We start from the raw sequence: 26,787 nt of genomic DNA on the forward strand, positions 1-26,787 counted from the left end.
TGTGACGGAAGTAGAAGGCCGTGATGAGGATGAGGTGGAAGATGACTGGAAGAGGTTGGATGGACCGTTGGGCGTTGTGTTCATGGAGAGAACGGATTTGCGGGCAAAGAATGCAGATGCCATTTCGTCCGACAAGTCTTGAAACGCGATGTGCTTATCCAGGTAAAGGAAAGGCCAATGCTGTGAAGCAGTAACGTATCTTGATGATTCAGGGGAGCGCTGGGGACGGTAACTTTGTTTAAAGACAACTAACCTCGTATTGAAAGGCTGAAGAATGAGAGACAAGACAAGGGAGATCTTGGAACATCTTATACCACTGCTTCTTAGTCGGTCTCTTTGAACGCGTTGTCCTCATGGCGTGGCAGTGCCTGAGGTGAGTGCATGTCCAGCGGAAACACCTCGATACGGGCAGGATATCGTTGGGAAGAACGAATCAAAACGATCACCAGAATCGTGCGGGCCCTGGGCCTTCCATGTCCGCGACAAACCGACCATGATGCCAAAGCTGACCACATGCGACATCCAAGACCAGAGTGTGAGTGACGTGCACCAATGTCAGGACCCTTTTCCAATAAGGATGGGGGCAGAATCAACAGCACGAAAACAAGTCTCAAACATGGCACAAGCGCTGACAGGGCGCAGCAGGCGAAGAGTCCAGAAAGAGCAGAGATTGCAGTCTGTAGGGCTGATGGGCACCACACGTGGCAGTGGACGCATCATTGGATGGAGATGCCACCGCCTGAAAGTGGGGGCTGACACGCACAAACATGCCCCTGAGAGTGCAATCGGCGCGGTGAAGAATTAGGGAGTATACGGGGTGTCTATACCTATATAAGGAAAGACCCACATACCGCCCCACACCGCTGCACACCACCTGGCGCCGGGGAACCAGTCAGCCTCATTCCACGGCCCATCACTGACAACAGAAGCCAGAAACGATGACATGTGAATCCGCCCAACGCAAGCATTGAGATACGGTCAAGGAGGCCAAGGGCTTGGATCCGACCAAATCCCCCACCACGCCATCCTCATCGCTTTGGTATTGGTCTTTCTAGGACTTCCTTGCATCAAAGGTATGACTCGCGTGTCCCTTTTTCGTTACTACGGTACATCGCGTCAATCATGCGGTGCCTAAGCAATGCATCTTCAAAAGTCACTACACTGCCATCTCCTTCACCCATGACCGCATCCCAAGCCTTTCCCACATTGTACGCAAAGTCCGTGGCTGGTTCCACGTCGATCTCTTTCAGCTGTGCAGCGCCAGCGCCTGCTTTCACAAACTTGATCGTCGGGTGGAACATTTGAATATGGCCGTTGGGTCCCTCGAGCACAAGATTTCCTTTGGTCCCATTTACTTCCCAGTAAAAGCCCTTGCCCGTGTCTGAGATGCCACCTTGATACACGACCGTGGCGACAACTCCTCCCTGCTCGAGACATCCAGTCATGCGAAGTCTTGTCGACAGTCCTGAGGACCTTTCCCGAGGGATCAACAATGTCCATTGTCGGTCGTCGCGTCGCCAACTTGGCCTGCAAATCCGTCATCTCGCCAAGGACGTAGCAGAGGGCATCCATGGCATGTCCGGCCGGTATGGTGATCAAGTTGGCGCCATGCTCTATCCGGGCCAACATACCCGTCAGCGGACAACCCGATGAAACCTAGCCGGACAGGCGCCATAATCGATTGCGATCTGTTAGATCCAAACGAACACTTTCCAAGTGTCTGTCGTGGGTAGAGTTCTTCCTGAAAATTGACTCGCGACCACTGATATTCCTCAAAATACTCACGCCTCTCGATCGCGAACGAAGATGTTGTGACAAAATCGTCTCAAACAAAAGTCCGGCAGCCCTAATATATATGCATATACTAGTTCGAAACTACAAACTTAACTGAGCTCAGATCTTCGCGAACCCCTGCTCTACGGAAACGCGTTACAAATAGCGGCCAACAGTCTGATGGACTGCGTGATAGACTGACAACCCAAGCAACATGCGTCGGCTAAAGTCCTGCCCCAGAGTGACAATGGCAACTATGATGATGAGGGAGCCGGAAAAGGGTTTCCTGGACTCACATTTGACTCTTGCGGGAGAAAACACGCACACACTCACACTTGCCAAAAAAAAAAACACCGCACACCTTTTCCCTTCGTCCATCTCAAAATTCTCAGGTCGAGCAATCAAGAGCAGCAGTGGATGACAAATCCCTTTTATACAGCCTCGCGAGGCCGACTGGCGCTAGGCCAAACTCGGTACTTGGACCAACGTCAATTCTTCCCCAAAGTGACCGTGAGGACCGCCAATGTTAATGGACCAGGCTGTGGAAAGAACAGAGTGCAAGTCGTGATTTATTATTAAACGAACTTGACTTTCCTCAACTATCCGTTGTATGCGATACCATGCCATATTGGAGTTGGACGAGGATAGCTGACACCTGACCAATGCTCCTATGGTCGCCTCTCTGTATACCCCAAACTGGAACGAGAGCAGCGTGGAGATTCGACCGAATGCTTCTCCTGTATCATCTACGCATGAGAGAAACTGATCTTTTTGTCTGCCGTCCAGACGTTTTTCCACCGTTGCAGCGAATTGATCCTCTATTGCCTGACCGATCTAATACAGGGTATCTAAAATGGGGCTGTGCCCCGCTCTATGCATCTCATCGTAAGCTCGTCATATCACCGTGCAAACCCCAGGACCCTTTGCTGGACAGCCGATGTATCCGAGAGTCAATAGCCATGGACAGCTTCAGTCCAACCGGGGCCTTGGAAAAACTTCACACTCTTTGCAGAGTCCGTGCAAGCTTCTCGAGGATTGACAACACACCTAGAGAATACGTTAGCTGCAGCGATTGAAAGACTGCGAAAGTCGGAACTCACCAGTAACGCCTTGAGTCAATGTAGCCGATGCTTCGGTGCTTCTGGCACCCAATGTCACCGTTACAACGTCTTGGATCTTTCCAGCCTTCTCCAACCGGTGAGCCCAGTTGAAGACGTACTCATCCTCCCGCGAATTGCCAATCACCATGAGAAAGTCTGGGAACGGCACACCCTTCTCCCGGGACAATTTTTCGAGATTCTCGCCAATCATCTGGGCGGCTGATCCTTTGTGAACATCCATCTCCGAGATGTTGAGTCCATCTTCAATCGGTATCGCATTCACATTCTGTCCGCGGCAAGCGTCATTGATGTGATTGGCGCACTCGCCCGCCTGTTTGAAGGCCCCTTGCCGGTCCTCTGCTTCTGAGTAGTCAAATATCAACGAGGCATGCCGCTCTTCAACTCGGCTTCCTTCAATTCTTTCGACATAGTATTGAAGAATACTCTTGACCCCTTTCTTCCAATCTCGAACGTGCTCGAGATTGGTCAATTCCTGCCACTCATCTGTGCCCGGCTCCAGCACAAAGGCACCATTTTCGGCAATCATCCCAATACCACTAACTGGACTGAAGAGGCGTTCCATCTCTTCTGGCATTCTCGAGCTCATGACGTACACGATATTTTTCTTGTCCTCGATAAGATCATTGAGCACGTCGACCGATCTCTTGGGCGTGGTCAAGATAATATCAGTGGGTGAACCCCAGGAAGCCAAAGTCCCCTCGTAGTCGAGGATTATCAAGCGCTTTTTGGCTTTCTGGTACTTGGACTTCACAGAAGGCAACGACAGCCGGGGAACCGCGGTGGAATCGCGGACAGTGTGTTCTTTCCAGGCATGTTCCAAGCCCCTGATATAGTGCTCGAACCAACCAACCGCATTCTGGTGTACAACAATATCGTACAGGGCTTTCCACCGATTCTCCCGCTCTTCAAGTGACATGTCGAGAGCTTGTTTGATAGCGTCGGCACAATGGCTGTAATGCCATGGGTTGACCAGAAGGGCATTATGCCCAAACACCGTGGCGGATCCAGTGAACTCACTAAGAATCAGGGGGCCGTACTTGTTCTGGGAGATTTTACCGTCCTGGCAGAGTATCCACTCATGGCTCGTCAAGTTCATGCCTTCTCGCAAGCTAGTAATCATCAAACATTCTGCAACCGTGAGCAAGGCCATGTACTGAGAGAAGTCAATGTCTTGCTTCAGGAACACCAGCGGCTGGTGGGCCAAGGTCGAGTGGGTCGAGTTGACCCGAGTGACAATGTCGGCCACAGTAGCGCTTAGTTCCGGGTCTTCGGCAGAAGAGGTTGCAATTTGGATGAGCACGACTTGATCTCTGTATTCCGGGTATTTGTTGAGGAACAGCTCGTAGGCCAGGATCTTTTGACGGACCCCACGGATGCTATCCAATTTGTCCCTTGCCACGATGATCCGCTTGCCGCGATATTTGTCGGTGATGGTATGCACCCATTCTTTGACTTCTTTTGCTTGTCGCTGCAGGTCGATTGCTTTGGGGTCAATCCCAATAGGGCACGTGTTGACATGGACAAATCTGCCATCTTCGAGAATGACCCCATGTTTGGTGGCTTCGACGTTGAGAAGACGACTGCAGGTTTGGAGGAAGTGATGGCCATATTCGTCGTTCTGGAATCCAATCATGTTGGCACCCAACATGCCTTGGAGCAAGTCCGTGCGGACGGCGAGGCATCGAAAGATTTCTGACGAAGGGAATGCCGTATGCAAGAAGAAGCCGATCTGAGCTTCGGGGAGCTTTTGACGCAGTAAGCCGGGAAGGAGCAACAGATGGTAGTCATGGATCCAGATGACGTCGCCCTTTTTCCAATTCTTTGCGATGCGATCGGCGAATGCCTCGTTGACTTTGACATAGAATACCCAAGAGTGATCCTCATATGCCTTGCTCTTAGGATGGTCCGGGATTTGATAGTGGACCACTGGCCAAAGAATGGTCTTACAGTAGTGCTCGTAATGACCATTAAGATCACTATCACTGGCATAGACAGTCAGACAGTCGTAGTCATTTTCCAGCTTCTCTGCAATATTCTCTTTTAGGTGATCGTCAAGGGCGTCGACAGGGCAACCCAGGGTCCCGACCCAAGTCTTTTCTTCACATATTCCAGCATCAACAGCGGCGTCAATGGCGTTGTATAGCCCTCCGTTGCCGATGATGGCCTTCTCCACTGTGTAGCTGTCGTGTGAAAAGTGCCGTTCGTGGCTAACCGTCCTCGTTCTCTGTCGACGACCAAGTCTGTGTGCAGTATGGTGGCCGAGTGAAACAGCTCTCTCTTTGACTTCCTTAACGTCTTTGGCCATGACCACCGCATGCTTTAGAATTGAACTAGGAGGAGGGGACTTGGCTCGCGAGGGAGGTTGATTCCAAGTAAAGGTCTTCCCCCAGCCGGGCGAGTGAAGATCATGTCGAGAAATCGCTCGCACGGGGAGTGAGGCCTCTTGTTTGAGCTCGGGAAGATTCAGGCTAATTTTTCTCTCAGTATGTGGCCGGAAGATTTTCTCATGGTCGGTAGTTGCGCCCGGGGTCGGAGGAATAGGCCCAGGACTCTGGGAGAGATGGGAGCTGCTGCCCGCACCCGGGGTGAACAAGCTAACGGTTTGAGTCTCATTCGGGGTGTTCTGGGCGAGTGTTAACTGCGGTCTCAGAAGTTCTGGAGAGTCTGGCCGGGAGCCAGAGGCTGGAACGTCGAAGTTGATAGTATAGGGCAGAAAGAGGGTAGCAACAAAGATGGTCATCGTTACTGGTGGATGTTAGCGATGAGAGCTAGTGGCGTGACAGGTGAGGAATGTCAAGGGTAGGAGAGATTATTGGTAACAGCCCAATTGCTGTGAAATGGCTGACTGACGCTGTCTTTTTGGACAAATGAGGGATTGAAACAAAGACAGCGAGAGCGAAGGCGTGAGGAAAGAAGTGGGTGGCGGTGTTGGTGGTCGAGGACGAAACGAGGAACGCACAGCGACACGCTGTGAAGGAAACGACTGGTGCAGGTTCCAGCCAATTCTAGATCCCACGGATGGTGATGACCACGGAAAGAGAATGAGCGAACAGGGGGAAGGAGGGAGAATGGATATAAAGGTGAATCTGTGGTGGTAGTGGTGATGGGTTGGGTGGAACAAAAAAAGTGAGGTAGGGCAAGGGCGAGAAACTCCGGTCAATTGACTGATTGATCACGGACGGTGCAGTGGTACAGGACCCGTTCGTCGAGGGCAGGTGTGCAGAGTACTGGATCCCATGGTTTCCAGCATTATCATGACGATGGGCCGGAGAGAAAGAAAAGGATATGTGACGGTAGGGTAGAGCGAAGCGCAAACGCGCAAACACACGACTGGTCGTTGGAGCTGGCACTCGATGGCCGGGTTTGTTTGGGCGGGAAACGAACATTGAGGGGCGGGACTGGGCAGCATGACGCACGTGGTGGAGCCCAGCGACCTCCCCACCAAGCGGTCCTGAAGCCCCCAGGAGCCGGTTGAACAGTTACTGGTATTTCGGAGGCATCCCTCGCCCAATGCGCCCAACGCGCCCCAGGGAAGCCCCTCCACCAAACCCACAGCGCGTACTTGTACCAAGTAAGCTCCTACAAGTAGGTAAGCTGCCCAAACCAAGCCACTGGTGCCACCGCCCGGAACTGGGCGTCCCATTACCCATTGCAGCCAAGCGCATCAGCGTGTTCACCCTTCCACTGGCTCGGCATCTCATCCGCAACGCCCAACTCAGCATCCAGGCAGCCAGGCTCGTCAAACTTACTTCGAACCACCCTTCGCCCGCGCTCTAACAAGTAGAAGTCCGTTTGAAAATCCTCACACCACAAACAGCATTCTGTTTCCCAACCCTATTCTGCTCATCTTGCTGAGACCGCAGGCATGTGCATATCCTAGTTTCTCAATGTGAACTTACTTGGCGCCATCTCATTCCTCTCAGCCATCCACCCACCTCTTCCTCCCATCTCGCCACCCCCTCTACTTCTCTCGTCATGCCGCTATATGTTACCGCGGTCCACTCATCGAGGGTGAAAAAGCCGGCCAAGAGACCCGCCTCCTCACTTTCTTCCTCCTCACCGTTCGCGAATCTTCCACGCACCAAACCCTCCCACCACAAACCGAGGCCAGATGCTGGTGCTATCGACGATGACCTGGACGTGGGAGAAGATGATGAAGGCGATAGGCTAATTCCTAGCGGCAAAGCCATCTCCACCGTCTCTATTGAGGGTGCCAAAGATGTCTTGACTGCCGTGCAATATGCTCGCGCGTCCATGTTTGCGGCACTGCCAGAACGGGCGGGAATGAACAGTGTCCGTATCGCTGCGGTTCTCAATTTCCAAAGAAACATGCCGGCCATAGCTTCTTTGGCCCACGTGCATGCCCTCATTGCTGCTTCGTCCAAGACTGAAAGAGAGATTGCTGCCTTGCAAACCGCCGGTAAGCTTCGGAAGATCAAGGTCACCGGTCGAGGAAACGATATCAGTGGCTTAAGTGAGGTCTTGATCACAATGGATGATCTCCAAGCCTTGCTGGAGCGAAGCGATGTTGCACCAGACGTCCGTGAAGACTTCTGCCATGTGCTCCGTCGTTATCCACGAGCCGCATCTATCTCTTCTCAAGAGCTACCTCCATCCCATGTGACTACGCTGACCCGAACTGGCTTTCTTGTCTCCTCGTCGCTGACCGGCTCTCGAAATCTTTCTTTGGCTGGTTCATCTCTAGTTTCCATGCCCAAAATCTCCCGTGCAGCCTCGGGTTCATCCGGCGCCGTTGGTGGAGACGCTGCCTTCGAGAACCTCGGCGGCGTCGGTGCTGCGAGGCGATCAAATCCCTCCCTCCATCTCACACGCGACTCTCAAGAAGGAGAGTTGGCTCTATCCGTGCCAAATATTGGCCCTTTTCTGAGACTTTTACATTCGGGTCGGGTGCGTCTTCTTCAACTCTTGGGAAAATCGAAATACAACGAAGCGCCGCTGTATCTCCTACGTGAGTGGTGGGATGGCGCAGTTGACTCGGAAGATAGAGTCTCTACTGCCAAACAAATCAGAGGAGAATTTTCCAACGTGACGCCGGCCAAGACCAAGAAGTGGAAGGACCTCTATGGTCTGAACTTTGACTGGATCCTCGAGGAGTGTCTAGGTGCTGGCTTAATCGAGTTGTTTGAGACTCGCAGCGTCGGCCTCGGCGTACGTGCGGTGACTTGAGCGTTTTTCAGCAACCGCAATCAATGCCAGCTCTGTGAAACGATCGTTCACAGACAGCGGGCTAGCATTGTCATACTTTTACCGGTCGAATTCCAAGTCCGAAGCGCTCCATGGCAAAGAGACTCTGGCGTCTCTGTGAACCACGCTGCACGCTCACGTGTCGAAAAAAAACCATCAGAGCTGTCCACGTGTCACATATTCGCCCTTCAGATCAAGGTTTTTCTATGGAGACATCGCCGCTGCCGTCACACGACGGCGGAGAAGACTGACAAATGGCTTTTCGTCATACGAGAACTCGACTCCTCACATGTCCTCACTCACTGCAGGGGGAAAAGCGGGAAGAAGATGGACAACACTATAGATAAGATTCGGGATTGGAGAGGATGGGACACCTCACGCAGCTTCTGTGTATCATATTGGAAGAGAATGCGCGTGTATCATCTGGAGAAGGATCTGTGTTGAGATGCGAGTATTAAACTTGCGAGGCAAGGATTCAATTGAGGAAAGGATCGAATAGTTTTCAGCAAGAATTTCGCAAAGATGTAGGTATACAATTGGACCCGGAGCCAACGTTTGGTTCCCGCTCAATTTTCGACATATTCATACACTACCTTCCCAATGCCGGTCTTCTATTGACCTTCCCGCCCCGAATGACAACTCCCGGGCGCTGCGCTCCAACCCGCTCTGTCCTGCTGACGTGAATCCGGTGTGACATTGCTCCAGAATGTGGTAAACATCGACCTTACTCAAAGCTTGCCGCCACTCAACTTCTCCGCAATCTTCTTCAGCCTCTCCTGATCCTTCAATGCCCGTTCGTTAACATCACTGAACAACATCATGCCACCTCGTCCCTGATCCGCTGTCCTGTCCCTTCCGCGCTTAATCATCTCTTCCACAGTGTCTGGCCTGCCATCTTTCCTCCAAATGCTTCCTGTCGTTGTGAATGCCTTCTCAATCGCGGCGTCGAGTTGTTCTTTATCTGTGATAAAAGTCCGCGCGTTCATATACAGTGTATGGAGTTTGTCGAGACGTTCTTCGTGTTTTGCCGCCAAACGAGCCTCATGTGCAGCGCTGCGTGCATTGTAGGTAGCGAGCTCTTCTTCGGGGGATAGTTGGTGGAGCTTTTGCGGCTGCATTGCGGTAGGAACAGAGACGTTGGTAAGACGTACGTCTTCACGTTCGGGTTGGGTCAGGAGTCGAGCACGTTCGCGTTGTTTGGCAGCGCTGCGAGCAGCGATGGCAGCGTCGATGGACGTCTTCCGAGTGTGTAGTTCTTTCAGCGCCGAACGGAGATGGGCCTTTCTCAACTCGGCCATGCGCCGTCTGTACCTTTCTGTCTCGGTTAGGTGGTCTGGAGGAGGAATGTTTTTTGGAAGAGGATCAGGTGTGACATTGTCAAGGTATTGCTGGCCAGGTTTGTCGGGCCGGCGGGCGGGGAAGAGCTCGCGAGGCACGGGCAGAATACCCTTTGCTCGAGGCTGAAATTCTCGGACTGGCTGCTGCGGCTGTGGGACGTCGATGAAGGCAGGGGACTCAGGTGGGATGTACAGGCGAGGAGAGGTTGTGCCAAAGGCTCGTGAATGAGAGGGCTTGAGCAGTCGCAGTCGGCAAGCTCGACATATTGAGCCTGAAATTGTGTCCATTGCGCTCAGGTCTGACACTATAGCTCTTTCGATTGCAAGGGTTGTGCAGTCAGTGGCTGCTAATATTACAGAAAAGATTTAGTGTTAGCATGCATTGAGAGATACCACTAGAGTTCGGAAGGCGGAATTTGACACTGTCGCGGCAACTCTGCCGAGATCACATGACCTAGCGAGCTACGGACACATGTGACCAGCATCGATAACCGGAGACACGCCGTTCCTCGTTCCTTGTTCCAACGTCGCACTGGTAGCTTGGATTGTCTCGCTTCTTCGTGCGTCCTCGTGCATGTTGCTGCCATCGTATCATGACCTCTCATCTTGTCTCGTTAGGTCCAAGCTAAAGAGGATCAAGTCAAGCTTCAGCAAGCTCGCTAAGCCTTTCGCTACCTCGAGCATTCTAAGTTCCAAGGTTCCTTTGTTGATCCTCGCGTGCCTGACTTGGGCCTCATTATTGGTGGTCTTGACCATACTTTGTATCTCAATGCAGATAGCTGCCTGGTCATGCGAGGCTATCACTACGTCGTTCGCAAAAGCTTGCCAGGACGTCGCCGAGCAGCTTAAAGGTGAGGATCCTCGCGTCAAGTAGGTTTCTGAACCCCTCTATCCCTGTGACTCCTCGAGGCAGCCTCGTCTCTACGTAGTAGCGATCATGATGTTGAGTTGTGTCTGCGGTGCGCTCTTGCTAGGCTCCGCTTCTCTCGTGCATGCGGCCATTAACTCGACCGCTCAAGCCCTAAATACAACCGATACAAATCTAATTCCCAATGGAAATGGACCTGTGCTTTATTACAACGGCTCTGGGCCAGTTCCCTCATATGATCTTGTCTCTCCAGTCCCGCCACCAATCACACCAATCAATGACAGCTCAGTCTTAGAGGACATGTTTTTTACTGAGTTGTATGCAATGGCTAACACCACGACATTCTCCAACAACTGTTCTCAGTGTGTTGCGGGGGCCGAATTGATGCACCTGGCAGCAATCACACTGCCGGTCGACAACTTTGTCAATATCTTGATCAGAATGTGAGTGATGCGCACTGACTTGCATGAACAGTGCTAAGTTTGAGTAGATGCGAAGCTGTCCCGACAGTGCAGGGCTACATTTACGCCGATAATTGCGCAGCAGAATACGGAAGCACTCAAAACACTTCGATTCCTTACTCGTCTGGGGGCGGTGCTACAGGGGCATATTACGCTCAGCTCTTTTCCAAGATGAGCATTGCAACTGGAGACATGACTTACTACTGCTATTTCAATTGGGGTGTCTGTCCAGAGCCTCCGACAATTGGCATCGAAGAGAGCCTGTATTTTAGCCCCAAGCCAGCCAATGCAAGCAAAGCCCCAGCGCCGTCAGGTAAGGCGACCACGCCTATGGGAGTTCCGCGCCTTAACAACATGCAGGCAAGTCCATCAATGTCCTTCACACCTCAGATTGGCATCTAGACCCGCGATATGATGTTGGAAGTGAGGCAAACTGTACTCAATATCTCTGCTGCCGTCCGTATGCCACCAATGATGATCTGTCGACGACCTCTGCGAATGCCAGTGTTCCAGCCTCACGCTTCGGTAGGTGTGCCGTCCCTAATAGCACTGTTTTACAGCTGACTCTGTCAAGGCTATCTTTACTGCGACTCGCCTCCCGATCTAGCATTAAGCTCGTTTACAAGTATGCATCAGTTTTTCAATTTGAGCAACGTCTCATTCACAATCTTTACTGGCGACATTTTGTCACACGATAATGACGACCAGGTAAGGGCGAGTATCAAAGCACAGAGACGAAAGGTTGATATCGCTAGATATCTCGCGAATATGCCGAATACGAAGAAACGGTCACCTACCAAACATTCAAGGCTCAACTAGGCAACATTCCGGTTTATGCCACACTAGGAAACCACGACTCCATCCCGGAAGCGTGGAACAGTAAGTTAACTTCTGCCTCAAATTGCCGACGTATTGAACTCATTTCCGTGACAGCACAAAATAGTCTCAATCCAGGAACCTCGACAGCCGCTTCTGCCAATGCATTCGGGTGGAACTATGAGCTCCTCTCCTCCCTCTGGGGTAATTCCGGTTGGATCAACAGCACCGAGCAACAATACGCCTCTACGCACTACGGCGCATATGCGCACACCACCGCCCAAGGTCTTCGCATCATCTCGATCAACACAGACTTCTGGTACGTCGATAACATCTTCAACTACTGGAACGTCACAAATCCGGATACCTCTGGCGTCTTAACGTGGTTGGCATCTGAGCTTGCGGCATGCGAAGCTCGAGGTCAACGCGCGTGGATCATTGGACACGTGCCTTCAGGCTACGATGGGAGCAACGCCGTTCTAAACCCCTCTGCACTGTTTTACAGCATTGTGGTGCGATTTTCCCCAGCAACCATTGCTGGCGTCTTCTTCGGCCACACCCACGAAGACCAGATCCAGATATTTTATGATTTCCTGCCCAATAGCACTTATACCATAAATGGCAAGACGTATCGCAACACGACCATGGTCGACTACTCCAAGCCTCTAACAGTTGGATATATTGGTCCTTCGATCACACCTCTGACCGGGAACAATGCAGGATATCAACTTTACCAGGTCGACGCGGCTACATTCTCCATCACGGGCATCCAAACTTATTTTGCCAACGTCAGCGAGGCCAACAGCTGGACTACACCCGAGTGGCGTTTCGAATATGATGCCAGAGCTGTCTATTCCATGGCAGCCGCCCACAACAGCTTCTCTGGACGTTGGCCCGGCGGTGCTCCATTGAACGCGACTTTCTGGGACGGCGTCACGCGGAGCATGCTGACCAACCAGACCTTGGTGGAGTTGTATAACTTACTCGAGACTAAGAGTAGCGTGGTAACAGAGAGCTGCTCTACTACGGCATGCGCGAAGCAAAAGGTTTGCTACATTCGGAGCGGGAGTGCGACGCTGGGTAGGGCTTGCGGAGATCGGAATGGACCTTTCTAGAAGGGTTATCTACGAGAGTGTGGTTCTTGGAAAGATTGGTACAAGGAGGGGGAGAATCGCAACAATCTACCTGGAGACGATTCGACCGTGACAAAGATTGTCTCAACACGAAACCTTGGTCAATAAACAGATCCGGGATCTACCGTCTTATTGTTTGAACAATCAAGTTTCTTCATCGATTCCTAGATGAACTACGCGTCCTTGGAATTTATTAACGGACACGCCGCCATAAACGATCATAACGAAGTGGCTTTCAAGACATCGTCTATGACACGCAAGCGGCGGGAAGAAGGTTTTCCTAGGCATAGTCAGGAGTCGACAGCGTTGTGTAGGATTACCCGGCGGTTGTCCGCTTACCAGCAGATCGCTTTGTGTCATATGAACTCTCCAACATGCTTCTCTAACCTGATGGTCGAAAGCGCAGAACTCAGTCTCGCCATCTTCTCTGGATCCTTTCCCACCAGGTCGTAGATCACATCCACGTCTTTGCCCAGCCCTATCTGCTCGGCTATCTTCAAATCACGGCTGGTGATGAAAGGACAAACGGCAGGCCAAATCATCTGGACAGTGGAGATGAAGATTTCGACTCCAAGAGGCCCCAGTCCGTTGATCTCCATCAGACGCTTCGCGAGGATATTGCGAGTTGCTGTGGGATCGTGTCCCACGGGCAGAATTTTGGTCGCGTCGGAGCCTAGTATGTAAGATTGTTAGTTAATCTGCGAAAACATTATCCAGGTTTGGAATGATATAGTGACGGTATCAACCATGGACGAGTATCTCGAGAATTTCATCGCACCATATTTGTTCTTTAGCAAGGTTGCCAATTTTCCCAGCTCAGTAGCAGTTTTGAAATCATATCGAACATATCCTGCTTCGTCCAGCAACGTTACGCGCTCCTTCCAGGTGCTGGCTTTCAGCGTGCTAAAATCATGATATGCTCGGCTGATCAGATTTCGCAGTGCTTGTTTGGCAATATTGTGCGAAATACGTGCAGACGACAAGAGCGCATTCAAGATATGAGCGAGGATGGTTCCGGGCGTTGGCTGATTCGGCGACGATAAATCGATATCAGAAAGCGGAAGTTTCCCGTATTTTGAGATCAGGGCGTCAAATTTGGCATGCGTGATCGACTGATTAGTCGTGGCTTCGTCTTCGACCACTTTCTCACTTGCCATCTCAGCGTCTTCTGTTGCTCCCTTGGTTTGACTGTCACCACTCTTTGGGGTGGGACTGATCCTTCGAGCGGTTTTCCTCTTCTTCGCCTTTTCGGGTGGTAACTCTTCATGTCCTAACTTGTGCTTTCTGATCGGACTGATTGGTTTATATGCAGCTGTGGAAGGCTTTTCCTTTGTGGTCGAACTCCATGCTTCGCCCCTTACGCTTGCACGTGATTGTGCCCGAGTACGAGCCATCCCCGTAAGTCCACTTCAGGATCATGCAAAAAGATGCGAAATTCTCCAAGCGAGGGCTGCAGCACGGTCAAAAGTGGAAAGGGGTGTATATATAACATTATTTCGATCGAAGATAGATCAGGTAGAATGTCGAATGTTGGATTTGCGTGTGGCGTGACTTGGAAAAGAGTCGTGACCTGGAGAATGAACAGTGGCATTGTCGAATGCTCACCCAGTATAGAGACCAACGAGGCTAGATCTTCATCATTCGTGATAAACAGGGTGACATATTTTTCCATACACTCGCGACCTAATTTCTCAACTCTGGGATAGCATCCCCATTCCACAGCGCTCTTGTTCTCGCTTACTATCTCACAACACTTTTCCAATTTTCAGAGGAAGAAAGAGCCGTAGTCACTGTGAGGACTATATTCCACGGGGCCTCTGGTCTATTATCAGAAGATCGAAGGGGGTAAATATCGTGCCTCTTACGAGGTAGACCAGATCAAGATGCGGCGGTGGTGTCCGAAGAGATCAATGGTTTGCGCAGCTGGTTTGGCAGTTGAGGGAAATGACAAAAGGGGGTGCAGCCTGACGGTCATTACATCTCTTGGCCTCTGTCACTGACTGCCTCGCTGCCAAGGCCCAAGGGCCAGAGTCGCTCCACCGAAGTTCAACCGAAAATTTCAACTTTTCTGCCAATTATTCCTCCGTAACGGACTTCTCGACTGCCAGGCCTTGCCTGCGTTTTGCTTTTGTTCCCCCTTCGCCGGAGTCGCTTTTGACGAAGATGGGTGCTCGAAAGAAAGAAGCCGCCCGCCGTGAGCGGCAGGGGCAATCGACTGACGGAATGGCAAACGTCAAAGTCAAGGGCGAGAACTTCTATCGGTGCGTCCAGATCGGGGTGGGCACAACTTGGACGGTCCATGCTAACGGACCATTCTCAGCAATGCCAAAAAACTCAAGACCTTGAACATGCTGAAAGACGGCAAAGCTCAGCGGAATGCCGAGGGGAAGATCACGAAAGCTGCCTCGTACCAGTCCCGCGAAATCCCCAAGGCCCGAGTTGAGCCACATCGAAAGTGGTTTGGAAATACGAGAGTCATATCTCAAGATGCGCTGGACTCTTTCAGACAGGCTGTGGCAGAGCGAGCAGCCGATCCCTACCAGGTCCTTCTTAAGACGAACAAACTACCTATGAGCTTGATTCGAGACGCAGAGAATACTAAGAATGGGATAAAACAACATCAAGCGAAGATTGCGGTGGAGTCTGCTCCATTCGCCGACACCTTTGGGCCAAAGTCACAGCGAAAGCGTGTGAAGCTGAGCGCAAGCTCTGTTGCAGATTTGGCTGACGAGTCGGTGAAAATGCACGACGACTACCTCGAGCGACTGGAAGAGAACAAGCTCTTGAGCGGGCAAACGGCCGAACAAATGCAGGGACAACAAGACGGTGAACTCACCAGTGCCCGCGAACCGATATTTTCAAAAGGCCAAAGCAAAAGGATATGGAACGAACTGTACAAGGTCATCGACTCCTCCGATGTCGTTATTCATGTGCTGGACGCTCGAGATCCCGAGGGCACAAGGTGTAGGAGCGTGGAAAAATATATCCGAGAGGAGGCACCACATAAGCATTTGGTGTTCGTATTGAACAAATGCGATTTGGTACCGACGAGCATAGCGGTGAGTTCTCGTCCTTCTTTCGTTCAAAGTTCTGGCAGTCACACATCTACACGCGAAGAAAATATTCCCCGCTCCATCGCTAAGTCAAGGCTCCTTTCTGCGTTCTCTCGCAACCATTCCTCAATGAAAGTAGCCTGTTACAGCTTTGGTACATCAAGCCGCGCTCGCCACCCTCATGGGGTGGTCTCCGACAACTGCATCCGTCTTGGAAGCATATCCGTCACAGAGTGCACGGCGTGTTTCGTTTGAGTTGAGGTTTGCTTTCTTTATCTATAGCACGTCTCTTAGTAATGTCTCACACAACTCTGCTAACCCCTCAATTTCAGGCTCAATGGACAAGATTGCTCTCAAAAGAATATCCTACGCTGGCATTTCATGCATCGATGACGAACTCCTTTGGGAAAGGTTCGCTGATCACGTTGTTGCGACAATTTTCGACGCTCCATTCGTCGAGAAAACAAATCTCGGTAGGTTTTATTGGATATCCGAATACCGGCAAATCCTCGATCATCAATACACTACGAAAGAAGCGAGTTTGCACAGTTGCCCCAATTCCGGGCGAGACCAAAGTCTGGCAATACATCACGTTGATGAAGAGAATCTACTTGATTGATTGTCCGGGGGTGGTTCCACCCAGCCAAGGCGACACCGAAGAAGACATCCTCCTCCGTGGGGTGGTCCGGGTGGAGAATGTCGAACATCCCGCACAGTATGTTGAGGCTGTTCTACGGCGGACGAAGACCCGACATATTGAGCGGACCTACGATATCAAAGCCGCAGATTATAGCGACGACCCAGTTGAGTTTCTCAGTATTTTGGCAAGAAAAGGTGGGAGGCTACTGAAAGGCGGCGAACCCGATGTGGATGGTGTTGCCAAGATGGTTCTCAATGATTTTCTGCGGGGGAAGATTCCTTGGTTCACACCCCCGCCAAAGAAAGACGGAGAGGATGGAGTGAATGGCGATCCTTCAACAGAAGTGATTGAAGGAAGGGAAGGCCGGCTAGGCGAGATGCCCAGCAAAAGGAAGGCCGAGCAACTCGCAATGAGTGGTGAGAGTTCACTTGATGCCAGTGCAGAACAGGAGTCATTGCCCAGTGATGACGAGGAAGCAGAAGATGAGAGCAACGAAGAACAAGCTGATGATTTTGCGAACTTTGACGACGAAGACGATGAAGTTAGTGATCCCGAGAGTCTCGGTGATGAGGAGGGAGGGACTCAACTATGAGTCTTTGTCCTCGTTCGCAATCAGAAACTATATAAGATCAAGATGTCGGGATCCAACCCCGGGGGTACCGTTCCTTTCCTCGACCGCTTGTTGCTTGTCCAATCCTCTTGGTCCAGTAGGAAATCGTCCCCTTGGTCATGTGTGCTGTGGAGTCCCCGCATCGGGCCATTATCTCCATACTGTTACAGTTGGGATCGTAAGACAGAAATGGGTGTGTCAGATAGGATTGCTGGTAGCCTCGGGGAATGTCGGCAAGTGGATATGGAGGCGAGGATGGAGGATGGAGCGGCAGCAGCCGCCAGGAACAAGGGGTACCAGGGCTGTGACGTCAAATGTCATGTGAGCACAACCACTTCGATTTCTCCCCAAAGCCGCACCCGCCCGGACCTCATGCGACTCGACTTCTTTGCCTCTTAGATTTTGGATGATTGATGTCGGGCTTCGTTCTGGCCTCTCTTCCCCATGTACGGCGCGACCACCTCGCTCTCTTTTCCTGCATGATCGCACTTTCCAATGCTCGGCCTGCGGATTGGTTTCTGGGCATGCGCACTAATAGCGGTAGCTGGAGCGTTTCCGGCGCATTTACTGGCAAGCGACAAAGAAATCTCCCAGCAGACCTTTGAGTCCCTAGAAGAGCTCGCTCGCATTGTCGACATATCCTACTGTGTCGGGACGACTGGCATACAAAAGCCGTTCAAATGCCTTAGCCGATGTAGCGACTTCGAGGGTTTCGAACTCGTTACCACCTGGAACACCGGTCCTCTTCTGTCCGATTCCTCTGGCTACATCGCCCTGTCGCACCCTCCCTTCCCGAAACGAGTCATCGTCGCCTTCCGCGGGACATATTCCATCGCAAACACCATCGCAGACCTGTCCACAAACCCATCCGAATATGCTCCTTTCCCCTCCGACAGAGATAATGATTCGTTCTGCACAACCGATGGGTCGCAGAATGAAACGGGCCCGATACTTCCACAACTGCTGAAACAACCGGAGAAAAGAAGTGTGGTTCGGGTCGAGTGTCCCAATTGCACTGTACATTCGGGCTTCATGACGTCTTGGCGAAACACCCGCTGCACAATTATCCCCCATGTGGAAGTGGCCCTGAAAACCTACCCAGATTATGAACTGGTGCTGGTAGGCCATTCGCTAGGAGGGGCCGTTGCAGCGTTGGCGTCTCTCGAGTTTCAAGCAAGAGGATGGCAGCCTCATGTCACAACCTTTGGAGAGCCACGGGTCGGGAATCTGGCGCTGAATCAGTTCATTGATAAACGTTTCAACCTGAACACCACCACACCGGATGAGTGGACATACCGAAGAGTGACACATGTGGATGATCCAGTCCCGCTTTTACCACTGGAAGAATGGGGGTACAGAATGCATGCTGGCGAGATCTACATCTCCAAACCCTCGCTGCCTCCCACTCGTGCTGACGTACAGCATTGTGTGGGCGACGAGGATCCCGCTTGCATTGCCGATAGCGTCTCGACCGAGAAGGTAAGAACTGCGACCCGGCAAGCTGACAATGCGGCCTCCGGCATCGAGGAAATGTGGGCGATAGGGCGGCGCTATAAATTTTGGCAACTCTTCTTTGCCCACCGAGACTATTTCTGGCGGCTGGGTCTCTGTGTTCCAGGAGGAGACCCTTGGGACTGGTCGAGAGGCAAATATAATTCAACCATCATGAATGACGAGTAACGATATTGATAATGATGCACGGAGGGGCTTGGTTCGCCCCCCGGGGGAGGGGTGTTCACTTCCCCAAGCACCATTGCATTATGCAACAAAAGCGCGGCGTTGGGCAAGTCTATGGCGAATAAAAAATCAGGATCCCGTTCATAATCATAACAGGTATACATAATGCACTGAGATTATCATGTTCACATTGAATTGTGCCGTCACCTCCCACGAAATCCCCTTCACCACCTCCGAGAAACCCGCCAGTCCCAGTGCTCGTCGCCCGGCCGGCTCCATATTTTGCCGTTCCGGCCTTGGCGCAAGGCTCTTCTCATTTTACAGCCTCGACATCGACTTCTGTCACTTTTATTGTTTGATTTCCGCAACGTCCTCCCTCACAGACCTCATGATCCTGTCCGAGACCTTGTTAGCCCGGCTTACAGTCTGCTGAATACGTCTTAATATAAGGCCCACAGATTTCCTCCTTCTCCACGAAGCCATGTTTACCGCCAAACCGCCGCCCATGGCATCACAGTTACTCCCCTTAGGTATTATTCCATTATGTCTCAACCGTGTCTCCTCTCGGTGGAGGTTCGCAATAGACAGAAGCTAACCACATTTCGGGGGGCAGAATTGATCGACAAGTGCGTCGGCTCGAGGATTTGGATCGTTATGAAGGGCGACAAAGGTATGGGCTTCCCAACTCAGATCATGGTACATGAGGATTCCAAGGCAAGCCATCGGCGTTTTCGACAACGGATATAATCTAGTCTCCTCCCTGGCATCTGGTGCAGATTCAACCTCCGCCTCCATCTTTGGCCCGAGACACGTGCATTACATTTTCCAATCTCAATTCCGTGTATTGACTAACTAACACTTCATCTCCGGTCGGCAGAATTCGCTGGTACATTAATCGGGTTCGACGACTATGTCAGTAAGTCATCGACCAGGCTGCCTCCGCTGGCATAATACCGTACGCCAGAAATCAAATATGGCAAAGCGGGAAGCAAGGGGTTACAGCAGCTAACCGTGCATCTTTCGTTCTCGTGTGTGAAGACATGGTGCTTGAAGACGTGATTGAGTTGTAGGTCTTCTTCCTTCTCCTCGCCTTCATCGGCATACCTTCGTCCACTCACCCATTTCACCCTTGGTCGGAGCTTTTGAACGAACTAAGGCTGACATTACTGAACAAGCGACTACACCGGCGCGCAAACGCGATTACCCAAGATCCTACTGAATGGGAATAACATCTGCATGGTACGTGAGAGCTGTGTGTTCGAGCACCGGTGCACACTTCTTCTCAGTCGGCGAAGGGGATTCCCCTCCACAAACCTATCATCAACCGGGTTCTCTCCTTCCTCTCTTTTCTCCTTTCGCTCACCCAATTACATCCGCGCTGCTCCAAGTCTGCGCACTACTTTACTCTTTGCATAGCCGATCCGCTGATTCTGGACATAGTTGATACCCGGCGGAGAAGGTCCAGTCCCCGCGACAGCGTCTTGAGCATACCACTAGGTTTTGCAAAGAAATCACCACGCTCTCGGGGGTTGGGGGAAAGGGGAAAACACGGCGCGCAAAAGTGGCGACGAAACCGGCAGCGAAAGAAGCCGTCACTGTCGGAACAGGGTGTGCACAGCCCGTCCACATTGTTTCCTTGGAGATAAGAGTCGATTGAAGACACGTAGGCAATAGGTGGTATACAATGCCCCCCAAAACTCCGCCAGGAGCTTGAAGTTGGTGGCTCAAAGAAGTTACGCGCAGGCCTACATTCACCTATCAAACGAAAACAAAACAAAACAAAACAAAACAATTCGAGACAATCTGGCGATCGATCGGTCGATCGATTCAATGACTAAGAGAGAAAGACACAGGACAAATCAATCATGTTTCATTCACCTCGTGTCGTATCTCGAAGCCGACTTCTGCAAAACCTGGATCGCCTCTTGCTGGACGCTTTTCACAATATCTCCCGCCGGGAGGACCTCTCTGACCAATCCTATCCCCGTGCCTGCGTAAGTGGTCATCCTCCCTTCGGGACCCCAGCCGGCGTCGCCCATCTTGATCGCCTCGTTGTAGAGCTCCACGTTCTCCGTGTCTCCCATGCCGCCGTAGACTGCGTCTAGATAAGTCCGGTTCGCCACGCCCCTGCCAATGTAGGCCGGCGGCCATCCGTGGATCCCTCTAACGACGTCGTAAATGGTGGTTGCGACGGTACTGGTGCCGCCATCGGTGACCCGCAACACTTCGTCTTGATAACCTTTCGCAATGACCGCTTCCGGACACGCGAGAAACCTCGTCCCCAGACATACACCATCTGCCCCCAGGGTCAATGCCGCGGCAGCCCCTCTTCCGTCCATTATTCCGCCAGCCGCAAGGACAGGGATATCAATACCCCCCTGATCAAACGCGTCTCTCACTTCGGGCAAAAGCGTGAGCAGACTCGCTCTCTGCGCGAGCCCGTGACCACCCGAATCGGAGCCCTGCGCAATCAAGACATCTGGTTTCGTCGTCTTGGCTACTTCTATCGCCTCGGCCACCGTGCCGACCTGGACCCAGATTTTGGTGCGGTCGTGAGTGAGCTGCCGGATGGACTTCGCCCAGTCGAGGAGATCGGAGAGGTGTTTGGGTGCGAAGAACCATACTGCGGCGACGGGATGTGCCTCGAGGGCCTCGGTCAGCAGTGGGAGGGAGCTCCCCCAGTTTTGAACACCCACCCCGATGGGCAGTAAGCCGTTGTGAAGGGGCACATTGGTGGATTTGGCATATTCTGCCGCTTCCGAAAGATTTTGCAGGAGGGACGAGAGGTCGAATCCTCCCGCCAGGAAGCCGATGCCGCCATTTGCGGAGACAGAGACTGCCAGACGCCCCATTGTGATTTTCATCATAGGTGCGGATACTACCAAGGGGAGATCGGGGGATGTCCATGGATAGTCATTGTGAAGGATGTTGGAGGGCATGGCTGAGACAGGTGCTGAGGAGAAGAGGGTCGTGATTCGTGACGATATTGCACAGGAGGTAGCCCCTGGGCAGAAAAGAAAAATGACTTACAAAAGATCAACTGAAAGGAGCTCTTTGCTTTCTTTGCCGTTTTAATGACGGACGATACGCAGTCCATTTGCAAATCTCCGCGTACAGGCTGAAGTGCAGCAGCTTGACCACCGTTTTCGTAATGCAAAAGGCGTGATGGCGTTGCCCGAGCCCGCGGCCAGCAAATAGAAGCTTCCACAGGGCCGAGTAGCTTGGAATGGGCCATCCCAATAGATTTTCGAGTACCGGGAACAGGTGGAAGACTAATGCTTCGTGCCGCTGGTGCCACTGGTGCCGCGGAGAAGCTGGTAGTTGGAGTGCATATGGGGAGTTGGGGGAGTCAAGGCGATGAATTCGACAGTCACGTGGGACTTGGCAAGTTTCTCTTGTTGGTCGACCGATTCATCGAGTCCAACTTTTCAAATGAATGAGGCTGGGCCCAAGGAGACAGATGAGGACCTCACCCGCTTCCATCTCATCATTATTATTTAAATCGCCGTCGCTTTACATCCTTGGGGCCCTAGTGCCATCTCCTCAACCCACTGAGACGACTCCTCATAAAAGATCCTGACCATCTTCCAACCTCGCCTTTTTCCCTGACACATTTAACTTGGAATCTCTTACTTTTCCTAATCCCTTTTGGAACCTTTTGGATATTTTCTCGCTTGATTTGACGACATGAACGCCCCTGATCGGTACGTTCTGAGTTGTTTCGCATCTTTTTCCCCTTGTGCTCTCTTGTTGTTTGGTTGGATTTCGCCGTTTTGAAATCGAGAAGAAGGGAATCCCGACGGGGTTTGAGATGCGCACAAGGAAACAAACCAGAGAGCAAACATCTTCCGACCGTTTCAACCCTTCCGTTTCAGCTCCAGCGATATGGAAGAATCATTTGGACGACATTTCTCGTAAATGTCTCGTTGGCTGCCGTGATGTCTTCCCGGAAAACCGGCTGCCTCGAAGAAGCTGGGTCTTGGCGCCATTCACTCCGACCTGAATTCAGACCTCACCTCTGCCGTCCACTGCCTCCCCAGCAACTTATCCTTGATCCTCGATCCTTTCTGTGGACCGCATTGCAAGCTCTTCCTGTCAGAGAAAACTGTCATCATCATGTCGGATACTTTCCCCAGCCAGGCTGCGACCACAGGAGACAAGACCCCTCCCAGGCCTACTCTCTCCCCAAAACGAATGTCCTCTGGCCACCTCGTCCCGGTTGAAAGTCAAGTTTGGCCCAACCATCCAAAGAATAAGCACTTGGGAGTCAATTCTGGTGTTGACACCAATAGTGTCAACATCCCAGGCACGTAAGTTTCTTCAGCCCCCCACGGTCGCGCCTGCTCTGGCCTCTGGACTCTGGATCATTTCTGGGACCTGGACCTAGACTTGGACCGACCAAGGATACCTCGACCTGTTTGACACAATATCATAGTAATGGGGTTACGGTCACGGAATCCAAGGCCAGCTGCAAGGACGTTGTCGAAATGACCGATACGGAAGATCCTGGTCCGCCGTCTGTACTTGATCCGCTTTCTCTGTCGCCAGCCAAATCACGCCCCTCGCAAAGTCCGTACCCTGGTGCCGGACCGGGCGGCTACCCAATAGATGGCCATGCTTGGAGACGTCACCCCGCGAACCTTCGATACCAGTTTTTCGCAATGGAGCAAATGCACCACGACGAGATCAACAGACAAGAATGGTGCGCAACTACAAAAGCAGACGATATCTGGATTGCGTCCTCTACAGATTTCTTGCCTGAACACCCACGAGTGCCTGCTGCCTGATCTGTTTACTGCTTTCTGCGTTCGAGTTGCAGGCTGACATTGGCTAATTCTTGTTCTACAGCACTGAGGCTTTCCTCCTTGGAGACGATGAGAAGAAAATTGAAGAGAAGATCGACACCCGTGGGTTCATACGTCGGTGTGCATGTATTTCTTACCCGGTTAATGACAACCATTCAGGTACTCCAAACACTACTATCTTCACCTTCAACAAGGAAGACCACACCCTCGCCAACCTTCTCCGCGACAAGCTTCTTAAAAACAGCCATGTCACCTTTGCTGCCTATCGAGTAAGTCATGAGGGGGAGAAAAACGAACCACGAGGAATTCTGACGCGACTGTCGCAGGTCCCGCATCCTCTCTTTGCCAAATTTGAACTTCGAGTCCAGACCGACGGCGAGATCACCCCCAAGGAAGCCGTGCTGGCCAGCTCCCGCGACCTGGTCCATGACCTCGACGTCCTCAAGACCAACTTTACGCGAGAGTACGAGTTGAGAAAGATGGTTGGCGGTGCTGCACAGAATGGACAGTGATCAATCAACCAGGTGGGCTGGCCTGGCCTGTTGTCCTTTCTTCGGAGGCAGGCAGCATGGTTCTTACACGGGAAATAAACACGAGATGACGAGGCATTGGTGATAGATACCCTGTACCATTAGCGGCGGCCTGGATGGAGTGCTGGATGGACATAGGCGTTTCGACGAAGAAGGAAACAGCTTCTCGACGGTGGAAGGACTCGGCACATTGACAAAAGCTGCATCACATAGCATATGGCATTGCATCGCAAGGGAGCAGAGATTACTGGTATGGTGATGATGGAATTGCCGAACTACCTTTCACACAAGAAGACTGTGTCTGCCTGTCTCTGCATTCTTTCTATCCTACGCGCGCACAAATCCTTTATAACCTTCCTGCGCGCAGTCATTGATGGTCTTGTAGTAGTTTGGCACGCCGCCAAGGTAGATGAGCGGCTCCCTCGGCTTGCCGGGAATATTGTCACCCATGTACCACTGCGACATCGTTAGCAAGGGATACTGGTATAGAGCGACCGCCATCCGAAGAAGGCCAGATATGGTCAATCAGGGGAGTGAGAAAGGCAAGGGCGGAAAAGTGAACCACGGTGAAAGCGAAAACTCACGGCCGACATACCGATTTAGTCGTTGGCAGCAACGTCGCGTTGGCGAGCTTCCAGATATCCTGCGCCCACTGGTCCTCGACGTCGGATCTGGCCTCGATCTTGGTCAGGCCCGCGCTGTCCATGTCCTTGACCATCTGCACGATCCACTCGCCCTGCAGCTCGGCACAGGTTGGGCCGTTGCAGAAGGCCGTCGGGGCCTGGGGCCCGTAGGTGAAGAACATGTTGGGGAAGCCCGCGACGCAGAGACCCAGGTACGTCTTTGTGCCCTTTTCCCACTTCTGGGCGAGCTTCTGGTCAGCCACGCCGGTGATGTCGATCTGTTTCAGCCCGCCCGTGATGGCGTCGAAGCCCGTTGCACAGATGATGTAGTCGAGCTCAAACTCTCTGCCGACGGTCCTGATGCCGCGTTCCGTGAACTCGACGATCGGCGTCCTCTTCATGTCCACCAGCGTGGCATTGGGCTGGTTGAAGATCTCGTAGAAGCCGTTCTCTAACGAGATGCGCTTACATCCGAACGCGTGCGGCTGCATCTCTGGGGCCAACGACTCTTGGAGATCAGGGTCCTGAATTCGCGCGCGCACCTTGGCTTTCCAGAAGTCATACGCTTCTTTGTTGGCTTCTTCAGTGAAGAGCATATCGTAGTAGGTCGCAAGCCAGAAGTGGAAGTCGCCCTTGGCCCACAGGTCTTCATACGTCTGTCTCCTTTGCTCCGGCGTGTCGTCGAAGGTTGCCCGCGGCAAAAAGTTGAACGAAAACCCACTAAAGCTATTTGACCGTCCGGCAAAGAGGTCTGGATACTGCTTGTGAGGAATAGTCTGTTCGTCGCCAGTATACTCGATTTGTTTCATCGGGAGTGCCAGATTCGGGGTTCGCTGGAACAGCACAAAGTCTTTGGCCACTTTACTCAATTCCTGAGCAAGCTGGACACCAGTCGACCCAGTTCCAATCACGGCGATATTCTTGCCTTTTAGATCGGGCTCTTCTTTGGGCCAATAGGAAGGATGAACAAAAGTGCCGCGAAACTTCTCGATGCCCGGCCAGTTAGGGATATGTCTCTTTGCCGAGAACCCGGTATTCAAAAGTAAGTATCTTGCAATAAACTGTTGGCCTGTCTGAGTGGTTACGTGCCATTTGGCGGTTTCGTCATCCCAGGAGGCCGCTGTAACCAAGGTGTTGAACTGGGCATCCCTATCTAGATCCCATTTCTCGGCGACAAATGCGAAGTAATCTCGAAGTTCTGCACTTCCGGGGAATCGCTGCTTCCAACGCCACTCTTTCCAGAGCAAAGGATCCGAGAATTCGTAGTGAGGAATCGTGCTATCCACACGGGCGCCTGGGTATCGGTTCCAGTACCATACACCGCCCCAGCTCGAGGCATTGTCCACGAGCTTGACCTTGTAACCTTCTTCGCGTAGTCTTTTCAACTGGTAGACCCCACCAAAACCAGCTCCGACAACGAGCGCATCCAGCTCAATTGGAGGAGGAAGAGACCCCATTTTAGGTGCTTCTAGGATGACCGCAGCAGTTCGGATCTGAAATCAAAGTGTTCAAGAAGAATAGAAACAAAAGACTTTGAAGGCGTTCTGGGGCAAGCGTGGGCCTCTCTGGGAGCACATGTTGAATTTCAATTCCAAGGACTCAATACTTTAAATACCGGATGCTATTGAGAGGCAGCTTGGTGAACTCAATTGTCTGCCCAATCAATGGCATTCCCGAGGAAGGCATAGGAAGGCCCCGTGCGAAGACGATATCAGAAACCCCGGACCCCAACACACCCCACTTGTGCAAGTGGATGCCAGGCCGAATTGAAGCAGGATCGGTCGATAAGTTCTGCTAGAGTTTCAGAATCCTCAACAAATATCAGCAATATATGACGCCTTCCCGACCAGTAGACTTGTCCCGAAGCCATCCGAAGGATCACTTCATTTGGGAGACGGACGCTATCATGAGACATGTTCGATTGTGGTGTTTCTCTCGCTGGAAATGAAGCCAGTCAGCCTGCACGTTTGTAGTAGAAATGGAGGGACGCTCGCGATAGTGCGGTTATCAAGGTCCCTGCGGCGACAGCGCGAATCATGCAAAGCAGACGAAAATCTCTAAGTGCAGTATCGAATGTAAGATCGGCCGCGCGGTCTGGATCAACTCGATACGCCATTGTAAGGCAAGGTGTCCGC

The 26,787-nt window shown here is 52.0% G+C and overlaps 11 protein-coding genes across 11 annotated transcripts; 5 read left to right on the forward strand and 6 right to left on the reverse strand.

Annotated features, from left to right (window-relative positions):
• Positions 1-1,067: 1,067 nt before the first annotated feature.
• Z519_00217 (uncharacterized protein) lies at positions 1,068-1,629 on the reverse strand (the record flags this gene model as incomplete). Its single annotated transcript, XM_016757976.1, has 2 exons — positions 1,068-1,424; positions 1,492-1,629. 2 exons carry the CDS (start codon positions 1,627-1,629, stop codon positions 1,068-1,070), a joined length of 495 nt encoding a protein of 164 aa, XP_016625225.1.
• A 1,141-nt stretch (positions 1,630-2,770) lies between these two features.
• Z519_00218 (trehalose-phosphatase) lies at positions 2,771-5,634 on the reverse strand (the record flags this gene model as incomplete). The annotated part of the gene is made up of 2 exons (XM_016757977.1): positions 2,771-2,820; positions 2,874-5,634. 2 exons carry the CDS (start codon positions 5,632-5,634, stop codon positions 2,771-2,773), a joined length of 2,811 nt encoding a protein of 936 aa, XP_016625226.1.
• Positions 5,635-6,869: 1,235 nt separating this feature from the next.
• On the forward strand, positions 6,870-8,081 carry Z519_00219 (uncharacterized protein; the record flags this gene model as incomplete). Its single annotated transcript, XM_016757978.1, has 1 exon — positions 6,870-8,081. One exon carries the CDS (start codon positions 6,870-6,872, stop codon positions 8,079-8,081), a length of 1,212 nt encoding a protein of 403 aa, XP_016625227.1.
• A 746-nt stretch (positions 8,082-8,827) lies between these two features.
• On the reverse strand, positions 8,828-9,724 carry Z519_00220 (uncharacterized protein; the record flags this gene model as incomplete). Its single annotated transcript, XM_016757979.1, has 1 exon — positions 8,828-9,724. One exon carries the CDS (start codon positions 9,722-9,724, stop codon positions 8,828-8,830), a length of 897 nt encoding a protein of 298 aa, XP_016625228.1.
• A 649-nt stretch (positions 9,725-10,373) lies between these two features.
• Positions 10,374-12,696, forward strand: Z519_00221 (uncharacterized protein; the record flags this gene model as incomplete). Its single annotated transcript, XM_016757980.1, has 6 exons — positions 10,374-10,747; positions 10,795-11,078; positions 11,126-11,290; positions 11,340-11,473; positions 11,521-11,644; positions 11,699-12,696. The coding sequence occupies 6 exons, from the start codon at positions 10,374-10,376 to the stop codon at positions 12,694-12,696; spliced, it is 2,079 nt and encodes a 692-aa protein (XP_016625229.1).
• Positions 12,697-13,070: 374 nt separating this feature from the next.
• On the reverse strand, positions 13,071-14,108 carry Z519_00222 (uncharacterized protein; the record flags this gene model as incomplete). Its single annotated transcript, XM_016757981.1, has 2 exons — positions 13,071-13,387; positions 13,493-14,108. The coding sequence occupies 2 exons, from the start codon at positions 14,106-14,108 to the stop codon at positions 13,071-13,073; spliced, it is 933 nt and encodes a 310-aa protein (XP_016625230.1).
• Positions 14,109-14,877: 769 nt separating this feature from the next.
• On the forward strand, positions 14,878-16,999 carry Z519_00223 (uncharacterized protein; the record flags this gene model as incomplete). Its single annotated transcript, XM_016757982.1, has 3 exons — positions 14,878-14,975; positions 15,035-15,773; positions 16,100-16,999. 3 exons carry the CDS (start codon positions 14,878-14,880, stop codon positions 16,997-16,999), a joined length of 1,737 nt encoding a protein of 578 aa, XP_016625231.1.
• A 513-nt stretch (positions 17,000-17,512) lies between these two features.
• Z519_00224 (uncharacterized protein) lies at positions 17,513-18,697 on the forward strand (the record flags this gene model as incomplete). Its single annotated transcript, XM_016757983.1, has 1 exon — positions 17,513-18,697. One exon carries the CDS (start codon positions 17,513-17,515, stop codon positions 18,695-18,697), a length of 1,185 nt encoding a protein of 394 aa, XP_016625232.1.
• A 1,871-nt stretch (positions 18,698-20,568) lies between these two features.
• On the reverse strand, positions 20,569-21,633 carry Z519_00225 (uncharacterized protein; the record flags this gene model as incomplete). The annotated part of the gene is made up of 1 exon (XM_016757984.1): positions 20,569-21,633. One exon carries the CDS (start codon positions 21,631-21,633, stop codon positions 20,569-20,571), a length of 1,065 nt encoding a protein of 354 aa, XP_016625233.1.
• Positions 21,634-22,810: 1,177 nt separating this feature from the next.
• On the forward strand, positions 22,811-24,011 carry Z519_00226 (uncharacterized protein; the record flags this gene model as incomplete). The annotated part of the gene is made up of 5 exons (XM_016757985.1): positions 22,811-23,004; positions 23,130-23,396; positions 23,543-23,601; positions 23,659-23,768; positions 23,826-24,011. The coding sequence occupies 5 exons, from the start codon at positions 22,811-22,813 to the stop codon at positions 24,009-24,011; spliced, it is 816 nt and encodes a 271-aa protein (XP_016625234.1).
• A 345-nt stretch (positions 24,012-24,356) lies between these two features.
• Z519_00227 (uncharacterized protein) lies at positions 24,357-26,109 on the reverse strand (the record flags this gene model as incomplete). The annotated part of the gene is made up of 2 exons (XM_016757986.1): positions 24,357-24,485; positions 24,625-26,109. The coding sequence occupies 2 exons, from the start codon at positions 26,107-26,109 to the stop codon at positions 24,357-24,359; spliced, it is 1,614 nt and encodes a 537-aa protein (XP_016625235.1).
• Positions 26,110-26,787: the final 678 nt, after the last annotated feature.

Source organism: Cladophialophora bantiana (genome assembly GCF_000835475.1).
Source record: "Cladophialophora bantiana CBS 173.52 unplaced genomic scaffold supercont1.1, whole genome shotgun sequence".
NCBI classification, from domain to species: domain Eukaryota; kingdom Fungi; phylum Ascomycota; class Eurotiomycetes; order Chaetothyriales; family Herpotrichiellaceae; genus Cladophialophora; species Cladophialophora bantiana.